We start from the raw sequence: 20,663 nt of genomic DNA on the forward strand, positions 1-20,663 counted from the left end.
ACAGGGCAAGGCTCAGAACGTCCAGATATCACCAAGGGTTCGTAATGAACAGCACAGGGCACGTGCGTGTACTATCCTTGGTACGTGCGCACATAAGATTGTCATTTACAAACCTTTTTTAGCCTCCATGCAGGCGTTTTAGTCGATCTCGTTCCACTTTCGCGTTTGTGAGTAGTGGAACGACGTGTAGATGAAATTCAAAAACAGAGACACTTTTAATTAGTATCTAATAAAATTGTCTAGTTGACGAGGAGCACCTTGGTCTAAAAAAACAATTTTTATCAGCTAACCAGTAACTTAGCCAAAAACACAACCAAAGACAAGTTCAAACCAAGTAGTGGAAATGCAAATACACGGAGAGGTAAATATGCATATGATCTGTTCAATTTTTCATGGAATCTTTTCACTTGTGTCTCAGTATTCTCCTCATTGGATGAATTGTCAATAATATACGACGCTCTGCGACATTTTTCATCCAGCGTCATCTGAGTATTTATTCTCTGTTCAGCATCACTTCTTGTGAAGTTATTTCTTTCCATCAAACGCTTCAATTGAGCATCTTTGTCACTAGAGGGAAGAAAAATGAGTGGTAATGACTAAGAAAAATTCTAAAATTTCAATGCAGAGACATGAATATCTTTGACCTTGGAGAGGGAAATTACAAGGCAAAACAATGAACTCAATCAAAACAGCTTATAAGGAAGCAAACCTGAGTTTGCTGTCCCCTTTCCCTGTCCCCTTTCCCCTGTCCTCTTTCCCTGTCCCCTGTCCCCCTTTCCCTGTCCCCTTTCCCTGTCCCCTGTTCCCTTTCCTCTTTCCCTGTCCCCTGTCCCCTTTCCCTGTCCTCTTTCCCTGTCCCCTGTCCCCTTTCCCTGTTCCCTGTCCCCTTTCCCTGTCCCCTGTCCTCTTTCCCTGTCCCCTGTACACTTTCCCTGTCCTCTTTCCCTGTCCCCTGTCCCCCTTCCCTGTCCCCTGTCCTCTTTCCCTGTCGTCCCCTTTCCAAGAACTAACTGCATGAAAAATAGTTTTAGTTACAGTGGCGGAACCCCTTGGAACAGCTTGCCCTGTAACACTTAGAGAGTCTGGTTCTGCTATTTCCCATCCTAAACCCTTTACACACTAACATCAGTATGCAAATTCTCCACACTGTTCTCTATACATTTCCTAAGGTGCTCACAAGGAGAATTTATCTTCCAATCAAGAGTTTCTTTCATTAGTTGTTTATGGTGATTTTCTCTTTATCCACATGAACCTAAAGTGTGATTCAGAGATTAGACAGGTAATTATTAGAGATAAACCATTAAGTAAATCACAAATGGTGAATAGCCAAACAAAGATCCAGCGCTCCTGACCCAAGACAATGCTTCCTGTAACTGCCGTAAGCTACAATTCAATTTGCGCCAGTAGTTTTTCTTATTTTTTATTTTTTTCTGATGCACCTAAGCAGGCCAGAAACTTAATTTCTTGAATCTGATCGGCTGATTTTGTGCACTAGTAAATAAACCACTCCTGACCAGCTATTTATAAGATGGACCACAATCCTATGCCAAATTATGTGAGAACCATACTCAAGACCTCAGACACATTTTCTTCCTATACAGACTTCTCACATAGTAAAAAGAGCTGAGCTGCCTGTAACGTCAGAAAAAAAAAAAAAAAAAAACCAATAATTACCGTATTTACTTGAATAAGCGCCACAGCGCCTATATAATTTTTAGCACCACAAGTGAGGCGCTTATTCGAGGGCAGCGCTTATTTAAAAACTGTACCTGACAAATTTACTTTTTCTATACTTTTATTCAACGGTACACTTTCTATCTGTCAATTTTCCTATGGACTGGTGCTAAACTGATGGTAAATCTAGAATTACGAGAGAAATTCATGCATTGGTGTGGCGCTTATTCGAGGGCGGCACTTATTAACTTTTTTGTCCCAGATGCGGCGCTTATTTGAGGGCGGCACTTATTTGAATAAATACAGTATGCAATTATGTGGTGTACATATCATTTCTTACCAGTAAACTACAACAATTTCTTTCATTAGATACAAGGGCATCCCAGTCTCAAACATAAGTGGCAAGTCAAGCACTACAAACTTTTCTCCTACAAAAGAATTGAATAAAAACTTTAAGTAACACAATATCAAGTTATCAATTCTGTGAGAAGTCGTAACTTCCTTTATTAAAACATAGTGAAATATTGGATTTAAGAGGTGTGGCAATGATTGGGCTTGATGTTGTTGGTTTTCTCAGGGGAGGAGTGAAGCTCATTTACCAAACCTACAGAACAGTACAGTATGTAATACTGTGACATTAGAAATTACTTAATAATTTAATAATAATAATTTATTGATTTATAGTGCACTTTTTAACATGCCAGGTGATCAAAAGTCCATTACAACAATAATTAACCTAAAACTGTACAAGTTTTAAAAAATCTACAATATAAACATTACATCATTTATTTATAAATATGCATTATACATACTTACAAAAGATCAACTTGTTTGTTCGACATGAAGAGAGTGAGATCAATACCCACAGCATCTCACATTTGACATGAGATATATATCACATGCTACCTGTAGCATAATAGCAGTTATCTTTGATATGCACCCCAATTTATTGGGACTAATAATTATATTCCATGCTAAACATTCCTGTGATTCTCAGTTGAGAGAAACAAGAAGCGTATTGATAGAAACAAGATGCATATTGAGAAAAAGAGATGTGTCTCAAGAGAAACAAGATGCTTCTCAAGAGAAACAAGATGCTTCTCAAGAGAAACAAGATGCCTCTCAAGAGAAAAAAGATGCTTCTCAAGAGAAACAAGATGCTTCTCAAGAGAAACAAGATGTTTCACATAAGAAACAAGATGAGGTGGTAACTTACATCTAAGCCATACTGGATGAGTTAAATTGAGCCTACATTGTAGGCAGTGTTGAACTAGGCAATGAGTGAACAAAAAAGATTGCTCAAGGGGAACTCCCTAATGTCAAGTCAAACAATACAGGAGGCAGGGGTAACAAATCTTGACATCCGTGTATTCTTCAATTAGAATGGAAGAAGCCTTAAAAGAATTCTGACCAGTGATTAACAAGACTTATGAAGCTCTAACTTTTAAAAGATCTGTTCATCCAATAGTACTCAACAATGAAGGGTCCGTATGATGCACGATCCTCGCAGTAGAGAGCACTATTTTTGCAATAGCGAAAATCAGACCTGAAAAAAAATCAGGCCTGTATGGGATTCAAACTACTGACCTCTACGATACTAGTGCAGCGCTCTACCAATTGAGCTCTCTACTGGGAGGGTCGTGCATCATACGTATCTAATAGCACAGTTCAAAATATATGAACTTCATATATTCATTGTAAATGAAGGGTCCATTCACAGGCGAAGTGTCACACTTTGCTTTACATGTACATGCAGTCTGTCTCAGTTTGTGTAGGACGGTGAAGCAATCAGGAGTGTTGCAGCTGCACCCCTTCACTGTTTGGGAAATATCAGAGGTTATGAGTCAGAAGCACCTGCCAAGATTCAAATCCAAAACCCTTGATGTCAGTCCTACAAATTAACCGTAACAGCCAAAAATATCATTCACTCAACTAACAAAGTTTTCTGATAATCGCAAAATGCTTGCAGTTTGTAGAGAGATCTATTTAGGAAAACATAGTACTGTAAAAACTTGTACAGTAATGGCTTTTTTGGAAGGGACTTCAAGGCTCCATATTCACGATCATTCTATACTTAAATCAGTTGATGACTGATTCAGTCATCACCTGATTTAAGTATAGAATGATCTATTTTAATACTAGTTTTCCAACAGTGTACTGACTACAGGTACATGTACTTCAAACAACAATTTAAAATTTTAAACTTATATATAATAAAGAAACCTTTAGTGATGGTGCAAGTAATTTTCAGTGTTGGTACTAATAATAATAATTTCACTCGCAAAAAACAGATCTAAAAAGGTACCTACTTAACTGACAACCTTACCAGATGTAAAACAAATATACAGACCTGACAAAAAATTCCTTAGCAAGGACCACAAAATGGAATGATGTATAAAAGGATGTGTGCACTTGTTCAGAACATGTCTTTTGGCATCATCTTCAAATACAATTTTTCCAAGCTTCACCCTATCAATCTCCTCATTGTTCAGTAAAATATCTCTTCCAAAGATCTTTACAATAGCCTTCCATGCTGGCTTGTGAGGCTCAACCACTAAAAGTTGGCAAAGAAAAGTGTGTTACCTTCTCAGGAAAGAAAGGAACTCACCATTAAAACAAAGTTATGAAATTCAATATAAGGTTGTGAAAAAAAGGAGACAATTCATCTATGTGAGTAGAGGTTAAGAAAAGAATTAACTCCCTGATATATACCTCTTATTAACTGAGTTTGAGGTCCATACAGTAAGTTACACACTGAGAGGAAAAAAACAAAATTCCATAAAGTTCTGGCAGTACTGAGCGAGAAACAGGAGCCCATTACTTGGAGTGAAACTCCCATACTGAGCCTACATCACAGAATTTTCACAGAACAGTTTATTTTTAGACTATCTTTTCCTAGAAGTCAAGTTATAAATTAACTATCAGTACGCATTACTAGTGATTGGTTGAAGGGCTTCCTTGGGGAATCCCATTTCGCGGTAAATTCAAACTAAAAATAGACTTGTCTGTAAAAACACCTTGACCTAAACAAAGGGCAGTTGAACACTTCAAGTGATGGCTCCTTCCAAGAAAACAAGGTTAACGAGATGTTTATTATATCTCTGGGTTCAAGAGCTAGGACCACCTTAGATTTGAGAAGAAAAATATCTTGGCTAATTCTTCTATATAGATGAGTCAAGGGAAAATTGATATTGACACTAATGTTTACCTGTGCCCTCATGCCCGGCAAACTTGGAACATGTGGGAACCACAATTTTAGACCCATTTAAAGAGAAAGTGACTAAGAACATTAACTTTTATTCTTTTTTTCCCAAAACTATTAGAGGTTGGAATGGCCTACTTAAGGATATTATCAACTCCATCACCCTTGAACATTTTAAATCTGAGCTTTTAAATTATTTAGTCAATAACAATAATTAGATCTTCTATTTCTTCACTTTACTTTCATATAGACAGTGTATAATAGTTGTAGACTGACATAATTTTCAGTTAAAAATAATGTCAGTCTACAATTATAGACATTGTCTATATAAAAGTAAAGTGAAGAAATAGTTGGTGCGATTAATCTATATGATTTTACTGACTGAACATAAATGTAGATGTAGCTGTAAATAGAGTGGAATTATTTCAATTCAGACAGATTTTTGAATTGAGCAGAACACATAATCATGCTGCACATACATTGTTATTTTTTGATCTGTCACTCAGATGATATATGTAGATATTTTGTTACCTCCTGAATAGAAGATGTGGGAAAAAAGCACACATATATGAGCAACTATTCAAATCTGCAATTCCACAGTACTTCTAACCGACACCGCGGAAATACGTTTTTTAGGGCACGGTACAGTATTTTACTGGTCAGCGGACACCTCAACGAATCCACGAAATGCTGGTAACTTTTACAATGTTTTTCGCCGTCAGTCAAATCGACAGCGTAAAAAGTCAAAACTTAGAGAGAATACTGTAAACTTAGCTTTGAAACTCGGCTCACCTTTTGGATAGTTTTAAAGCTCAATTATATAATTTGCCAAAGCTGAACTGAAGTTGCACACGATACGAAATTGTTGTTTTTCGCTGGCGGCTCCGTGGCAACTAAGGTTTGTTTATAAAAGAGCTTATGCATCAAGGCTAACAATGAGATGATTTTTGAATGGTTGAGGCGGTGATCCGAGGACACTGCACTATCAGGTTTGTAAAGCAGTGGCTTGAGCCGTATAAATCGGCCTGTCAACAGCATTTCGGTCAGATTTGTCGAAAAGAAGACAACACATGCCCGTGTAGCACAGCCACCCTATCCCCACTAGTTACTGTATGTATCATAGTTGGCCAAAAACCTACGACTGTACCATGCATAGGACTGAAGCCCCCAAAAGTACAAAGACTGGCTCAACTAGAGGAAGAATAAACCAAGGTATGCTTTAAGTACAAAATGCTCATTATAATGATAATAAAGAAGTTTTCACTTTCCACCTTAGTTTATAATTTTTTTTTTCTGAGAAGCTGAAATTTTATTTCTGAGCAATAGTTTTACTTTCCCAACAAGTATTTCTCATCACAATTATGAATAATTTGTAGTATGTATTTTTTTTAAGCTGCTTTTCCCTCACTAATCATTTTATTTTATTTATTTTTGCTTTTTCTTTTCTTTCTTTACTAACTTAATGCCATCTGCAACATAAAATGTACTGAGCTAACAGAATACTTCTGCTTTATTTAGCTCCCTGATTCACAAAGTAACATTACCATATTGGTACTACTAGAAAACAAATTTTTAAGAAACAAAACTACTGTAAGGTAAAATAATTATATAATTTAATCTATGTGAATAAAGCACTGCATTGTCTTTTCTCGTATTGCACCAGCCTTGAATGAATCAACTATCTTCTAAACTTGATTTCTTATATTCAGAAGCTGCCTGAGTTATAAACAAAGAACTCTTGTTGGTGTTTATGGAGGTGTAAAGAACATAATTATGATGATTAATCTTCCAAATTAGAAATGTCAGAGGGAAATTATCAGAAGTATTTTCTGAAGTCGAACAAATGAAGTTAAAAAATGTTCAGGAGCAAATTGATTAGATTAAGTCAGCTGTCAATTCCCAGTTAACAGTAAGTCATGAGGAGTAACCAAAAGCTTGTAATTAGCCTGTGTACTGCTGTGCCCATCTAGTCAAATAAAAATCAGGGATGGGATATCCCCAAACATGAGCAATGATAGCACCATGCAGATGTCCTTTTCCCAACTTATTACAGGGGAGGGGAGCACTGGTATGGCTATACTAGTTGTAGTCAATAAGAAATTCTCAACGAGTTTCAGCAATATACATATATTTTGCCACCTTGAAAAAAAATGGTTGCAAGTCAAATAGGAATGTTTCATAATGATTTTCTCAGTGTGGGGATATGATGTAATATTACTGATGGGGATCTTAATCATCCTTACAGTGCTTCAGAGCATGTGATGTACATGATTCCTTAAGCACATGGAAACTATGCAAAGCTATGCAAAGCTAATCTAAAAAAAATGAATTGAAGAAGAAGAGTAGTTGATTATTTGCATAAATTAATGCAATGCACATGCAAGATAGTGGAATATACTTCAGGTAAACATACATGTGCCTGTAAAAGTTTCAAATGACTGAGTTATAAAAATATAATAATAATAATCATAATCATAATAAAAAAGTGGGTTTCATTGAAAATGCTTTCGTGTAAAAACAAATAGAGCTGTTTGGGAAATTAAAGTAGCAGTTGTAGAAACAGGTACAAGCAAACGTACCAAAGACAAGTAATGGAGATCTACAATCGATTAATATCAATAAAGACTTAATTCAAGATAAATTGTAAATGAACCAATCATGTTGGACGGTCTCAATTACAAACAAATCACAATTTCTTCAATTTCCACTCCCTTTGTAAACATCACCATTATATGAGCTTAAGTCAGACGTTATTCTGTTCATGAGAGATAACTTGTTGATAAAACTGCAAGTATACGAAATAAACAAGTGTTTTCATAAATTTAATTTAGATATATCAACAAAGTTGAAATGGTAAATTGGCAACCGTAACGATTACAAAAGCTGACGTTTCGAGCGTTACGGACACCCGTTCTTAAAGGCACAGAAAATCAGAAAGGTGGAATGGCGAAAAATCAGTCTAGAAAAGTAAAATTCTCAACCAAGCGAATGATTTCCAAAATGAAAAGGCACCGCACGTCGGTGCAAAGTGAGTGTGAATATTTTCACAACTATATAATTACGTGTATCGCTTCATGCTAATAACACTTAAAAATCCAACCAGTCTTCAGACTCGCTGGAAAATTATCTTACAGAACTAATCTCTTGCTTTGTCTGGATAACTATCACTGTTTTTGACAATTCTGAAGGCGAGGGCGACTGACGAACCACGATCGCACTTCGTAACGACGGCCAGCTTAAGTCAGCAAACAGCACAAAACTCCAAACAAAATGACTCCCCTGCACCGCTATTTGTTAAGATGTGGTTTTATTATTAAAAACCCATTCAAAGGATCAACCATAATAAACAAGGAGAAGTATCATGGATATTTTCCGACTTAAAACCATGCAAAAGGCCGATGTTTTCATCGAATTCAGTCCAAAAACACATGGAAGCACTTGGCAGCCTAATGTTGATGACCACTGACCACTGTGACATCACCAAAACGTATTTCTGCGGTGTCCTTCTAACCCATTTTTTGAATTATAGTTCCTACAAAGCTCAAAATATGAGACTTGCAATTAACCCTGTAAATTCCAAGAAATGATTAACCCTTAACTCCTCCCTAATATTCTTAAACAGGATCCAGCATAAAGGTCATGAGAATACCCAAACTCATCAGGTAGAAGTTATTAATTTGATCTAATACCAAATTCTTGTGACTAAGGTGCAAGAAACGAGGAATAAATGATCAGATCTTGGGATTTAAAGGATTAACAGAGAATGTTCAGGAAAGATGAATTTTGTTCATTTAAAATTTACTAATTCTCACATACATGGCTTTAATTTCAAGTAAATAATTAGAGAGGTATTATGGAAAGAGTTCCATATAACCCCATACATTAATTATGCATTCCACTCCATAAAGACTAAACTTATATAAAGGTCTCCTTGCAACACTCTATGCATAATTAATGTATGGGGTTATGTGGAACTCTTGCCTAATACAGACGTCGACACGGTCAGAAATGACAAATGACATAACTAAAATTGTATGCGGCGCAATTGCAGAATATCCGGCCACCTCATTTACCTGTGTCGGGAGGCTTTGAAGAACTAAACATAACACAATAGAGGCTATTCTTATTCAATGACATGCAAATGAGCGGCTGGGTAATCTGCAATTTAGCCTAAATAAAATCAAATAGTTTTTCCAATTTGCAATAGATAGACTGGATAACTGTAGATTGGAAGATTACGAACAATACGGTGTATTTGTTAAGTTAGACTTCGAAGGGCGGCAGTGAGCGTCTATCCTCTTTGTTTCTCAGGACATATTTATCTTCTCCATTATATTAGTGTTTACATTATTTTGTTCCAGGTAGTGGAGTAAATTTCTTACACATCTCACCTTCCCGGGCTATGAGATCCGCATCCACGACAGGACATCCTAGATCTTTGAGTATCCTTGACACTGTGCTTTTACCAGTCGCTATCCCGCCTGTTAAGCCGACAATAAACATGGCTTCCAAAAAGCCACAGTATTTATCTCGTCATATTGGAGTTGATCAGTGCAGGGTCAACTCGGGCGAGCTGGGACTGGTCTCCAGGGGTTTCTCTATTGTCAGTTGACAGTCACATGCATCATGCCGTGACAATACTGCGTGACAAAGCAACATGGCGTTCACGACAAGGAGAATATTTTTTGCGATTATATTTTCAAGCAATCTTCACTCTTCGTTGCAATCTACATGCAGCCATTTTCAAGGACCTCCTCTACCGAATAGACCTTTCATCACAGTTTGGCATACTCCAACAGAGATGTGCAAAACGAAATGGAACGTTACTCTCGATTTTAGCGCATTCGATTTTGTGGTGAACCCAGACCAAACGTGGTGTGGACAGTATATCGTGATATTTTACAACCAACAGCTGGGTTTGTATCCTTATTTTGATAGCGATGGAAAAGCAGTGAACGGAGGCCTTCCACAGGTAAATTTAATCGCTACAAAAGTAACCTTCTCTCTGGATCAAATGAAGCAGACCTTGGAGCCTGTAAGCTTACATCCATTGTACAAAAATATATTGTAACTCCGCTGTTAGCCCCTTACTTCTATGCTCCCTCCGCGAAGCTCCTTCTATCCTCCCCCCCCCCCCTCGGAGCAACTTCAGAATACCCGTCCACACATTTACATATGTCGGGAGGCTTTTACATATGTGGCCGGGTATTCTGAAGTTTAGCCCCCCCCCCCCCCCCCCCTCCTCTCCCTCCCTTCATCTTTTACGGTGAGATTTACGCTAGATACTAATTACGGAGTAGTTAATTCGAAAATGGGGCAAACAAATTGTGATCGTGAGTGAAAATGGCGTCAGCGTGGCTACGCATTATTGTAATGAAAAGGAATGAAATTTTGACCAGAAAGCTAAGATGTAAATAAACGCCGACTTCACCTCTGACTATTTAAAAATTGCGTTTCCCGAGTATTAAACATACCAAATTTCCAGAGAAAGAACACCCCTGACCCCCTTTCTAACGGCCGGCATCCAACTACTGTTTGAAACCCTGGATTCGCCCCAGTCTATCATCGCGTCAACGCATAGACCGAAGACTTAAAGGAGAACTGAAGCCTAAAATTGGTATATTGTTTGCATTCATTTCTAGTTAGCTTTAGAGGAGTAAGAAAGTGTCGATATTCATTTTCGTTCACTTCCTGTTTTTTACGAGAAAATTCGATTTGAAGTTGCCTTTTTCCCGCCTTTGGGGTTGTAAGACCGTCGGCTCAAAATAGGTCAGCAGCGGTCGTTTATGACGTCAGTGGTGGAAACCAACTTAAGAAAAACAACTGTTACTATTTCATTTTCGTAGTTAATCCCCATTTCAAGTCACGCAACTTCGATAACTCCATAACCAAACCAAATTTCTGTAGGAAGAGTACGGGTTTATTATCTTTCTTCCCAACCAGTGACGTAAGAGCGAGCTAAAGTGACCGCTGACATCGCTTTTCTGAGCCGCCGTACTACGAGGCCAAAATACCACTTTAAACTATTTTTGCGAGGCGAAGTTGGGTTCAAAGACTGAAAAAAACCCTCGAACATTGCTATTTGAACTATAAGCTGCAATTTAAAAATGGTTCCTTTTTAGGCTTCAGTTCCTCTTTAATATAATGCTTATGCACTTAAACGTTTTCATGTGGACATAGCCATAGAGGGGTGAGAATTAAGAGTGAGTCTTCTAGCCTGCGTTGCTGGCAGTTTTGTGTGCGCTTTACAATTTTGTGTGCGTAAGGCGATGAACGATGAACGGCAACACTGCTTGTGAAAAACTGAAACTGTATGTTCCGTCTTACATTTCCCTCGGCTTTGCCGCTCACCGCGGCAACGTGCACAAAAAAGAGTCTTCTATTCTCGTTATGGCTAGTGTTCAGAAATAGATCACTTTCACTGGACGGTTATGATAAATTTCTCAGCGAATTGTTCTGCTTTTTTAAGCTTGCCAACTTGACTGAACACCTCTCCAAGGTTGAAAAAGACATTGAAGAAGTGATAAGAGATCCAGACTTTCAAGGCCTCGGTATAATTGATTGGGAGTTCTGGAGACCAATCTTTAACAGGAATTGGGATAAACTCTGTATTTACAGGTTTGAGAGTATAATCATTGTTTGCTAACGCAGGGAATGATATATGGCAAAATGGCTTACAACAAGTTTTCCTCAGTATACCTCAGACTACGGATGAATACCATTCGATTTAAACTGAGCATGCGTTTTATGTTTGTTTGTTTTTTCGTTGCTTTCACTGTTGGTAATTGTACTTATAATCCATCAAATATTTTTGATCGCGCGTGATTGTTCTAGACGCACACGTAATCGAATATGCCCGAGCAAAACCTGGGAAATATCCAAGGATGTACTTCAAGTGATGTTCCCAACCTTACGTTCATGACTACGATGAATGGATTCGTTTGAAGTTTGATTCAAGATGACGTAACATTTAGCTATTGTTACACGAGAAGGGAAATGTTTGCTTGTTCATAAAGTCGTACTAGAGAACGCTGAAAAGTAAACTTCCCACGCGAAAATCTCTAAGCTTATCATAAAAATCTTTTACCCACGCTTTGCAAGAATTGTTTGAAGGGTGATATACACAGTCGCCTCCGTTTGGCACGAGAATGTGTTCTTACGTATATTTGTCCTTGGACATTGTGTTTCTCGAAGCTCACAGTCTTAATCGAGCTTCAAAGTTCCTCTAACTTTGGCTTTGTTTGCAGAAATAAGTCAATGGAGCTGGTCAAAGAAAGGCATCCTTCGTGGTCAGAGAATCTAATTGAAGAAATAGCCCGGGTAGAATTTGAAACTGCAGCTCAGCAGTTTATAGAAGGCACCTTGCTGCTTGCTCAAAAACTTCGTCCGAAGTCTACCTGGGGTTTGTACGGCTTCCCAAACTGTTACAACAACAAGGATGGCGAACCGTACACCTGTAGTAAACAGAATATGCAGATGAACGATCAACTGTGCTGGATGTTTGAGTCCAGTTCAGCATTGTTCCCTTCAATTTACCTTCACGAAGATCTGTCCCGAAATAGCACGCTCTATGTGAAGTATAGATTGTTGGAAGCCTTCAGACTTTCCAAGAAACTAGATGGTCAGTTCATTCCCGTCTATCCTTACGTTCGTATAACCTATCCACATTCGAAGATGTATCTTAACGAGGTGAGTTCTATCCGTTATTTTTTTTTTCTTAGAGAAGATCTTGTGCACTTAGCAGTGTAAAATGTTATGTTGAGAACCTCGCAAATAAACGTGACTTCAATGTCTTTGTCAGTGAAACCTTAGGTTGAGGCATATATTTATCTCTTCTAAGGGCAAATTTTGGAGGGAGAATGGGGAAGAAGTGGGGGTTGTTGGCCTTCCCTATATTTACCACTTTTGGAGTGAATGCAAATTCATTTTTGTGGAAAGGTGAGGTCGTGTCCTAACCTTAATATACCAGCCCATTCTTTCTAAATTCACTCAGTGGAAAGAGCATGAAAGTACTTTCTGGACAGTTGCAAAATGCCCACGTACAACGTAAGCTTATAAGGAAATTGTTTTCCATTTTGCCGCACCCGAAGATCCATCAGGTTTATTTTGTAGTATCATCAGGTTTGTTTTGTAGTATGTTATGCATTTTCTGCCCTCATTTGAGGTGACGAGCGAGGTAGAGTGAATTAGCTTGTACTTCGTTTGAACCTGGCGGCTGTACTTTCTCGGGTTAACGAGACAAAATAGGTGGACTGTACCAAGATGAATAACGTGTAACCTTTCATGTTTCATTCGTGTAATCTTTCATGTTTCATTCGAATATCGAGATGATGTTTTCATATTGTAAGGTTTAATTTCCAGTCGTCCATTTCATGTGATACACTAAATTGTTGGGACATAAACAGTGATAAACTCGGAAACCGAGCCAGACCGTTTGATTTGTGGGCTTAAATGAGGAAACTTTAAGTTTTTCAAAGCGTCTTACGTCCGCCTGTCATTCTCCTTTGTGCAACAGGCTGATGTTGTGGCAACAGTTAGCCAGTCAGCCGAGCATGGAGTTGCCGGCGTTGTCATGTGGGGAGACCACCTAACAGAGATGACAAAGACCGACTGTCTAGAGATACAGACCTACATTGATAATTTTTTGGGACCAGTGGTTAAAAATCTCACCATAATCACACAAACCTGCAGCCAAGAGTTCTGTAACTCCCATGGAAGGTGTACCTTCCAGCTGACACCCACTGCAGATATTCATTCCACGTATCATGGATTTGCACTGGATTTGACGGATCAGTGGAAATTTCAGAGCTGTAAATGTTACAATGGATGGAGTGGAGCAAACTGTGACCTTCAAAATTAGAGCCTACATGTAAAACACAAACTCGCTACTGAATATTTTTCTTACTGTACGAATTTTAGTGTCTTTAAACAGTATTCACGCAATCGAATGCGCACATTTTGAAGATCAGTTTTGTTGCGAACGCCTTCATTCTCAAATCCTACATACATGTAACGGACCATCAGGAAAGTCAGAATCGGAAGTAGGGAGAAGAGCCGAAGAAATTAAATTAAATTAGGGGATTATTAGTTGATCCAATACCAATTCATCGAACAAACATCATATGGATTGTATGGCAGGCAGTTAAGTTAAAACGAGAGGTATTTGCAGTCAACAATTACATTAATTAATGTGACTCTTATTCACTTAATATCTGAATTCTTCAAAACAATTGTTCGTTTATGAAACGTTAAGCGAAGTTTTGAGATTTTCTATAAACACACTTTCGCCGTTTCCTCGCAAGTCCCTCGAATGCGGACATTTCTGCCGTAAATTTTACAACAGAAAGCGAAGGAATTCGTTGAGTGGAAGTCACATTAGAACTCCTTGTGTCCAGCCAGAAAAAGCGTCTCATTCGAATTCAGTTTTTCGGTGAAGAAAGACAAGATTTACACACGCCATTGCAGAAAACAAACAAGTAGACTCTCGCGACTTCAAAACACACATTCGAATTCATTTACAAAGTAACTTTCTGTGTAATTTAAAACTGAACAGAGGTAAATCTTTGAAGATTAATTGTCGTTGTATATAAATAAAACTTTCCGTAAGGTCGCAGAGTTTTTTTTTTTTTTTTTTTTTTTCATTATACGGTGGGTCCAGCTTGAGCCCCTCTTGATAAAAATTTCCCAACGGGCTTGCTGATGTTCTCTTTTTCATCAAAATTTTTCATAGATGAGATAGTCGCATTTGAGTCTTGACTAAAACACCGCCTTCATATTGGTAATGGACTGAGCACCTTTCTGAGACTAAAGAGGAATTTCTTAAACAGCAAGAAGTAAATAAGCGGGTTGTAACCCGCTGCTGTTTTAGGGAAGAGAGCGGGTAAGGTGGCCACCAAGGGAGATATAACAGGCTCCGGTGCTCATATGGTGGCGTGAAGTGATAGAATGGCATGTGGTGTACATGCCAACGAGAAACAAAATGACAATGCATGCCATTCTTGGGGTTTTTGATTCTGTTAAAATGGTTTCTGAAGTCGGAGGAGTGTTCTCTCCCCACATGTCACGCGCAGTTCGAGTCATCCTTTTCACGTTGCGGTAGATAGAGTCGTATGCGATAACCATTATTACAAAGGGAGCCAAGAAGAAAAGAACGAAGATACACCAAATGTAAGCAATGGCACGTGGACAAGAATTTTGCCAATCAATCGAGCAACCGAGAGTTCTCCCTCAGGGGCATACCCTGACCAACCAATCAGAGGCAAGGTACTCCAAATTAGGGCAAACAACCAAAGTCCAAAGATGATGTATTTTAACTTGTTGACGAACTTTATCACGATGGCGCGCTTAATGGCGAAAGTAGCGTGGTGTAGCGTGGTGCCGAAGGATAAAATGTCATCATGAAGCCGTAACATGCACAGGACGTTCCCGTCGTTTACCAACTCTTTGTTAAAATGCCAACAACTCCCAAAGGATATGCTACCACTGCTTGTATCTAGTCACCGACAGCTATGCTAAGGATAAGAATGTTTGAGTGCGAACGAAGGGAGCTGTCCTTCGTGAATGTAACGAGCACAAGAGTATTAAGAGTGAATGCTGTTACAGCAAGGAGAGCATACACGCTGGCAATTGCGTAATAAACCCGTTGGCTAAGTTCTTCTAGATCTCCTTCTTGTGGATCCTCATTCCCATTTTTGACAGAAGGTATCCCTTTTTCTGTTGGGAGGCTCATCGTGTGTTAACTGGAAACACGAGAAAGAGACCTGGAAATTATCTAATTGCTCTCACTACGCGTCCAGGGAAATGCATTAATCAAAATTTTACATAATTTACTGTTCAAAGACCCTCCTTCGAAATGGCGAAAAAAATCTTGATTTCATTTGTATAGAAGAGAGGTGATAACGTGTCAAGAAAGCTGTAAAAAAGAGTTAATTGTAAAAATACTCTAGTGACAACAAAGGAGAGATATTAATCGATGGCCGCGAATTGTCCAAAATTTTTACAGTTTAGCTTGCTACAATTTCTCGTGTTTGGATTTGACCTAACGGCCCTTTTACCGGGCACAGCCGCCTATTTTACCATCGGTAGCGGCTCATGGAAAAAAGTTATTAAAACCCCTGCTTCTGTGGGATGTGGTATGATTGCTTTTCCTCAATTTTTCGTGAATATGAATACCGGAGAAATTACCCTCTCTTAAAACAGCATGCACTTACCACAGGCAGCTGTCTTTCATCACTTCATGCCAGTGGTGAAGAAAAAAATCAGCAATGATGAGATCAACTGAAGGGACGAGCTTAAGGTAATAAAGTTTTATGCTGGCCTTAGTTTTATGGATTGTTCGTGAAAACTGATTGGTCAGTCCTGTTGCGTTATCATTGGTTCTCAGTCTCACGTAAGAATTGCTGGTAGCGTGTCATCAAATAGAATACGTCAGTTGTTCTGTTCGGTTCTTTAGCCATGTTTTAACATAACCAATAATTTATGAAAAGTTTTTTCAAGTATTCACGTGGATTTGGATGATCGCCAGGTTAGAGACGAACGCTTTCGCTATCAAATCCTACGTAACCATGGGAATGGACCATCAGAAAAGTGAGGGGGGGGGGGGGGAGGGAAGAGCCAGAGGTATTCTGGAGGTACGTTATATATTTTATGATTTCTCAGACGAAATCACCCACAAAGTAGTATATAACTTCTATTGGCGACACCGGATTGCTTGAGATTTCTTAACATGCTCATTTGACACTAATGTAAACAGCTGTCTATTTTTAGTCCATTCAGTGACCAAGCCAGAATTTCTCCCTACAATATCGATGTACGTTATCAAGCAGATAAGGGATAAGAATAAAGAAAATTATCAATATGGGGATTTTATTGGTTGATTCAATACCAAATTCTCCGAACAAACATCATAAAAATTGTATGGCAGGCAGTAAGAAGCGTTCATATCATGAGATCTTGGGACGACTGAAATGGTTAAGAGCTTGTTTGTTTTTTCTTTTTAGTTGTGTATTCAGTATTAACATTTTGGCTTTCCAAACATTTATTTTGTTTCAAACATTTTGTAGAATTTCGCCGGCTTTCGCAATCAAAAGTACACGGCTACCGTAAAGAGTTTCAAAGCTGACGTTTCAAACGTTAGTCCCTCTCTAGAACAAAAGTTTATCTCTCAAATAGGGACTCTTAAACCCCACAGTACCAACGAATGCTTTTCATTCAACTCATTTATTCTTGTTTTTCTCGTTCCCACCAATAGTGTAGCTCTATTTCCTGTATATAACACACAACTCATAGTTTCTCCATTCGCTCTGACGAAGGGGTAACGCTCGATAAAACTAAAATTACCTTGTTACACTCTCCCACTGAATTAGCACCACAGTTTCTTAAAAACTTACCCCCCCCTCCTCCCCTTTATTAAAAATTACACGGATTATGACTGTTTCCGTGGAAAGTGTTCGTATGGGAAAATATGGACCAAGTAAAACCTAATCAGAACGCTCAGTTATACCTCACGACCACCTTGCCATATAATAAATTAATTTTCCTGCATCTATTCGACACGCAGAGAACGTGAACTACAACGTCGCTATGGAAACTGCACTTTTACCTTTCATGAAGTGCTGTTTTGATTTTACCACATAGCTTTACAAAAATCACTAAGGTCGACTTCACCCTTTAATGTCTTTGCTGTTTTTCTTTTTTTCTCAGGCAATTGCAAGCTCTTCTTAACATTCATTTTTTGTGCGCGTTTGAGCTAAGTAGTATTTTGCGCGCTGCGCGGTCATCAGACACTCCCCTTTAAGAAAATAAATTTGGACAATAACTCTCTAGTTTGTCTGAACGACTACTTCGCCAACCTGTGCTATGATATGATGACACTTACGTTAGACCTATTGATACGGATATCCCAGACAGTGTAAAGCCCCCGAAAATATCTGAGCGGTGTGTTTGGAATACTTTAGTTCATATAAAGAAAACGGCAACGGGACCAGACGACCTCCCGTACTGGATCTGGAAAGACTGTGCTGAGCTACTCACACCAATCCTCATTCACGTTTGGAATCTGTCGCTGTCTAGTCATAGATGGCCAGACTCTTGGAAGAGGGCAAATATTAATCCTCTCCCCAAAGTGAACATGCCTATAGAGGACTCAGACTACCGTGGTATTAATGTTACTCCCGTTATTGCGTGGTTGTTCAAGAAGGTTGTGTATCGTACACAAGCACAGTCAATCATTGAGAACAACCTGAGCCACACCCAATTTGCATATAGACAGGCAGGTAATTGCACAAATGCCTTGCTCGCTATCCAGCACCAGACATACAAGTATTTAGATAGTAGTGACTGTAGCGCAGTGCGAATTTTTACTATGGACTTCAGAAAGGCTTTCGATTTTGTGAACCATGCTATTTTGTCTGCCAAACTGAAACAGCTACCACTAAATCCGTACATTATCAATTTGTATCATAGTTTCCTCTCTGCAAGACAACAACGTGTTGTTAGTTATAAATTTTTAGGACAGTGGAAATCTGTCAATAGAGGAATCACACAAGGTAGTGTGAGCGGACCGTATCTTAATAATATATATTTCAACGACTTGGATATTTTTTTTAGTGGTTGCCCTGTGCTTTTTAGATATGCCGATGATTCCACTATTCTTTCGCCTATCACTGGGAATAGCGACCCGTCTGCCGACTTAGTAGGACAGTTCTTAACATGGTGTAAAGACAATAGAATGGTCTGCAACCCTTGCAAATGAAAAGAACTGGTTGTTAGAAAGAAAAAATCACATGCAATGTACTCTACTCTCCAATTAATAATATTCCCCAATGTAATAGCTTCGTTTTACTAGGAGTAACTTTACAGAGTGACGGAAAATTTGATGAGCATGTAAGAACTAAGCTTGTCAAAGCAAATAAGTGTTTACACGTCCTACGAACATTGAGCAAGGAACATTACTCTCAGGCAGAGATAGATCACCTTTTTATATCCATTGTTTTGCCTAATTTAGCTATGCGCTTTCAGTCTATGGGGCATCTGAGTCCGATCTTATGGTTGTACAAAAGTTTTTAGACCGATGCTATAAACGCCGTTTAATTTCATTTCCAGTTTTTATCAAGAACCTTTTAAACAAGCAAGACCGAAACATTTTGAAGGAATTAATATCAACGGATTGTCATCCCATGAAAGACATCATTCCTGTCCAGAAGACTTATGTACACAATCTTAGGAAAAAAGGCTGTGCATGCCCGAACATTAATACACGGCGCTTTATGAACACCTTTGTAAATAGGTTGATATTTAAGCTCCATTTATTGTAATGACAAACTTTTCAATTTATAATATGTATGTAGATTTCTACTGTAGTTTTACCGAATTCATTGTAACATAAGATATGTAGTTTTATCTTATGATGAAATAAAGACTTTAGTATTATTTTAAGAACAGATGATGTCTGCATTCAGTGCTATTAAAAATGTCTTTAAATGAAGTAGAACAATGATCCTCGCAGGCAACGTGCAATTCCGGACCATTACAGCAACTGTAAAAAAATAATTAAGCATGAAAACATTTAGGTTTCAACTTGTATTCCGCGGGAAACACGGTTTTGTATCCCGTCGAAGCCTGAAATTTTTCCTGGCTTCTTTTGTTCAATTGCTAAAATCATAGCTCACCTGCTTGACCAGTTTACTAAATTTTCATCCGCAGGTCAAATGAAATTCATTTCCAGTTCATTAAAAAAATGGTGATCAACACTCATATGGTAAAGAGCACATTACTTGTCCTCTTGTACACGTATTTCGTAATTATATTGCCTCTTATAGAATTCGTTTTCGTCGCTTAGGCCATCTCTACAGAATTCTTTCTTAGTGACAGTATGACAGGCTAAATGTAGTAAATATTGAACTCATTCAATTTTCAATTTTTGTATTTTCTACTCAACTATAAATTTAATATTCAAATTTTATTCAATTTTCAACATGTCATTTTATATCCAAGTTATTACTTACTAATCAATTATGCATCTAATATCCGATTTACTAATTGACTGAGTGGCGGGGCCGGACTGGAAAATATTTGGCTCGAGGTCATGATGCACGGACCACCGCAGCGAGGTTCATGCGTCCTGAAAGAGAACCAAACATATTCCCTTCCAACCCGACCTGACTTCATTAAGTCAATAAGCATTTTATCATATGACCTCTTACTAAGTTTTGAAAAATTCCTGAGGGTTTATTTTAACTTAATTAGGACGTAATAGCCTGGCGCGCACGGGAAAACCACAAAACACATTCACAATAAAAACTAAGCTTCTATAAATTCCGCAAGGCTAAAGAATTTCAAAAGCGTTGTAAAATCAAAATGTTGCCTTTTAGAAATAGAGACGTGTCATCTGCAAACCGAATTCCCCTAATTTCCGTGTTATCTATTGCGTGATGCCTTCAATACTCTTTTCGTTCTTACAGCGGAAACGATGCAAGCACATGAGAAAATAACGCATGCGCTGATGAGGAGTACCACTGAAAATGGACGGCTCTAGGCCTCCAATAACCATGTGGTTGTTGCAAACGCTACAGATCACACACAAACGCTGCACAAATAAGCTTATATAACACAAATACCCTAACACGACGCCAGCGAAAAAGCTACTGACCAGATTAACTCTTAGTCGTTAACTATATTAAATTCCATTAAATTTAACAATATCTAACGTTAGCTTCTGAAATGAAAAATTTAATAAGGATTTTTTATTAATATTCCCTGAAGGGCTTCTTCGTACTATTTCTAGTCC

The 20,663-nt window shown here is 38.3% G+C and overlaps 2 protein-coding genes and 1 pseudogene across 2 annotated transcripts; 1 reads left to right on the top strand and 2 right to left on the bottom strand.

The window, feature by feature from the left end:
• Positions 1-256: 256 nt before the first annotated feature.
• Positions 257-9,445, bottom strand: LOC111340080 (dephospho-CoA kinase domain-containing protein-like). The gene is made up of 4 exons (XM_088741417.1): positions 9,268-9,445; positions 4,025-4,228; positions 2,015-2,102; positions 257-567 (listed from the first exon to the last, which is right to left on the bottom strand). The coding sequence occupies exons 1-4, from the start codon at positions 9,377-9,379 to the stop codon at positions 282-284; spliced, it is 690 nt and encodes a 229-aa protein (XP_088597543.1). The 5' UTR covers positions 9,380-9,445; the 3' UTR covers positions 257-281.
• A 61-nt stretch (positions 9,446-9,506) lies between these two features.
• On the top strand, positions 9,507-14,486 carry LOC148719365 (hyaluronidase-1-like). The gene is made up of 4 exons (XM_088741416.1): positions 9,507-9,848; positions 11,346-11,494; positions 12,124-12,565; positions 13,392-14,486. The coding sequence occupies exons 1-4, from the start codon at positions 9,534-9,536 to the stop codon at positions 13,734-13,736; spliced, it is 1,251 nt and encodes a 416-aa protein (XP_088597542.1). The 5' UTR covers positions 9,507-9,533; the 3' UTR covers positions 13,737-14,486.
• A 127-nt stretch (positions 14,487-14,613) lies between these two features.
• Positions 14,614-15,605, bottom strand: LOC148719366 (melanopsin-like; annotated as a pseudogene).
• Positions 15,606-20,663: the final 5,058 nt, after the last annotated feature.

This window comes from Stylophora pistillata, chromosome 12, assembly GCF_964205215.1.
Source record: "Stylophora pistillata chromosome 12, jaStyPist1.2, whole genome shotgun sequence".
Taxonomy (NCBI): domain Eukaryota; kingdom Metazoa; phylum Cnidaria; class Anthozoa; order Scleractinia; family Pocilloporidae; genus Stylophora; species Stylophora pistillata.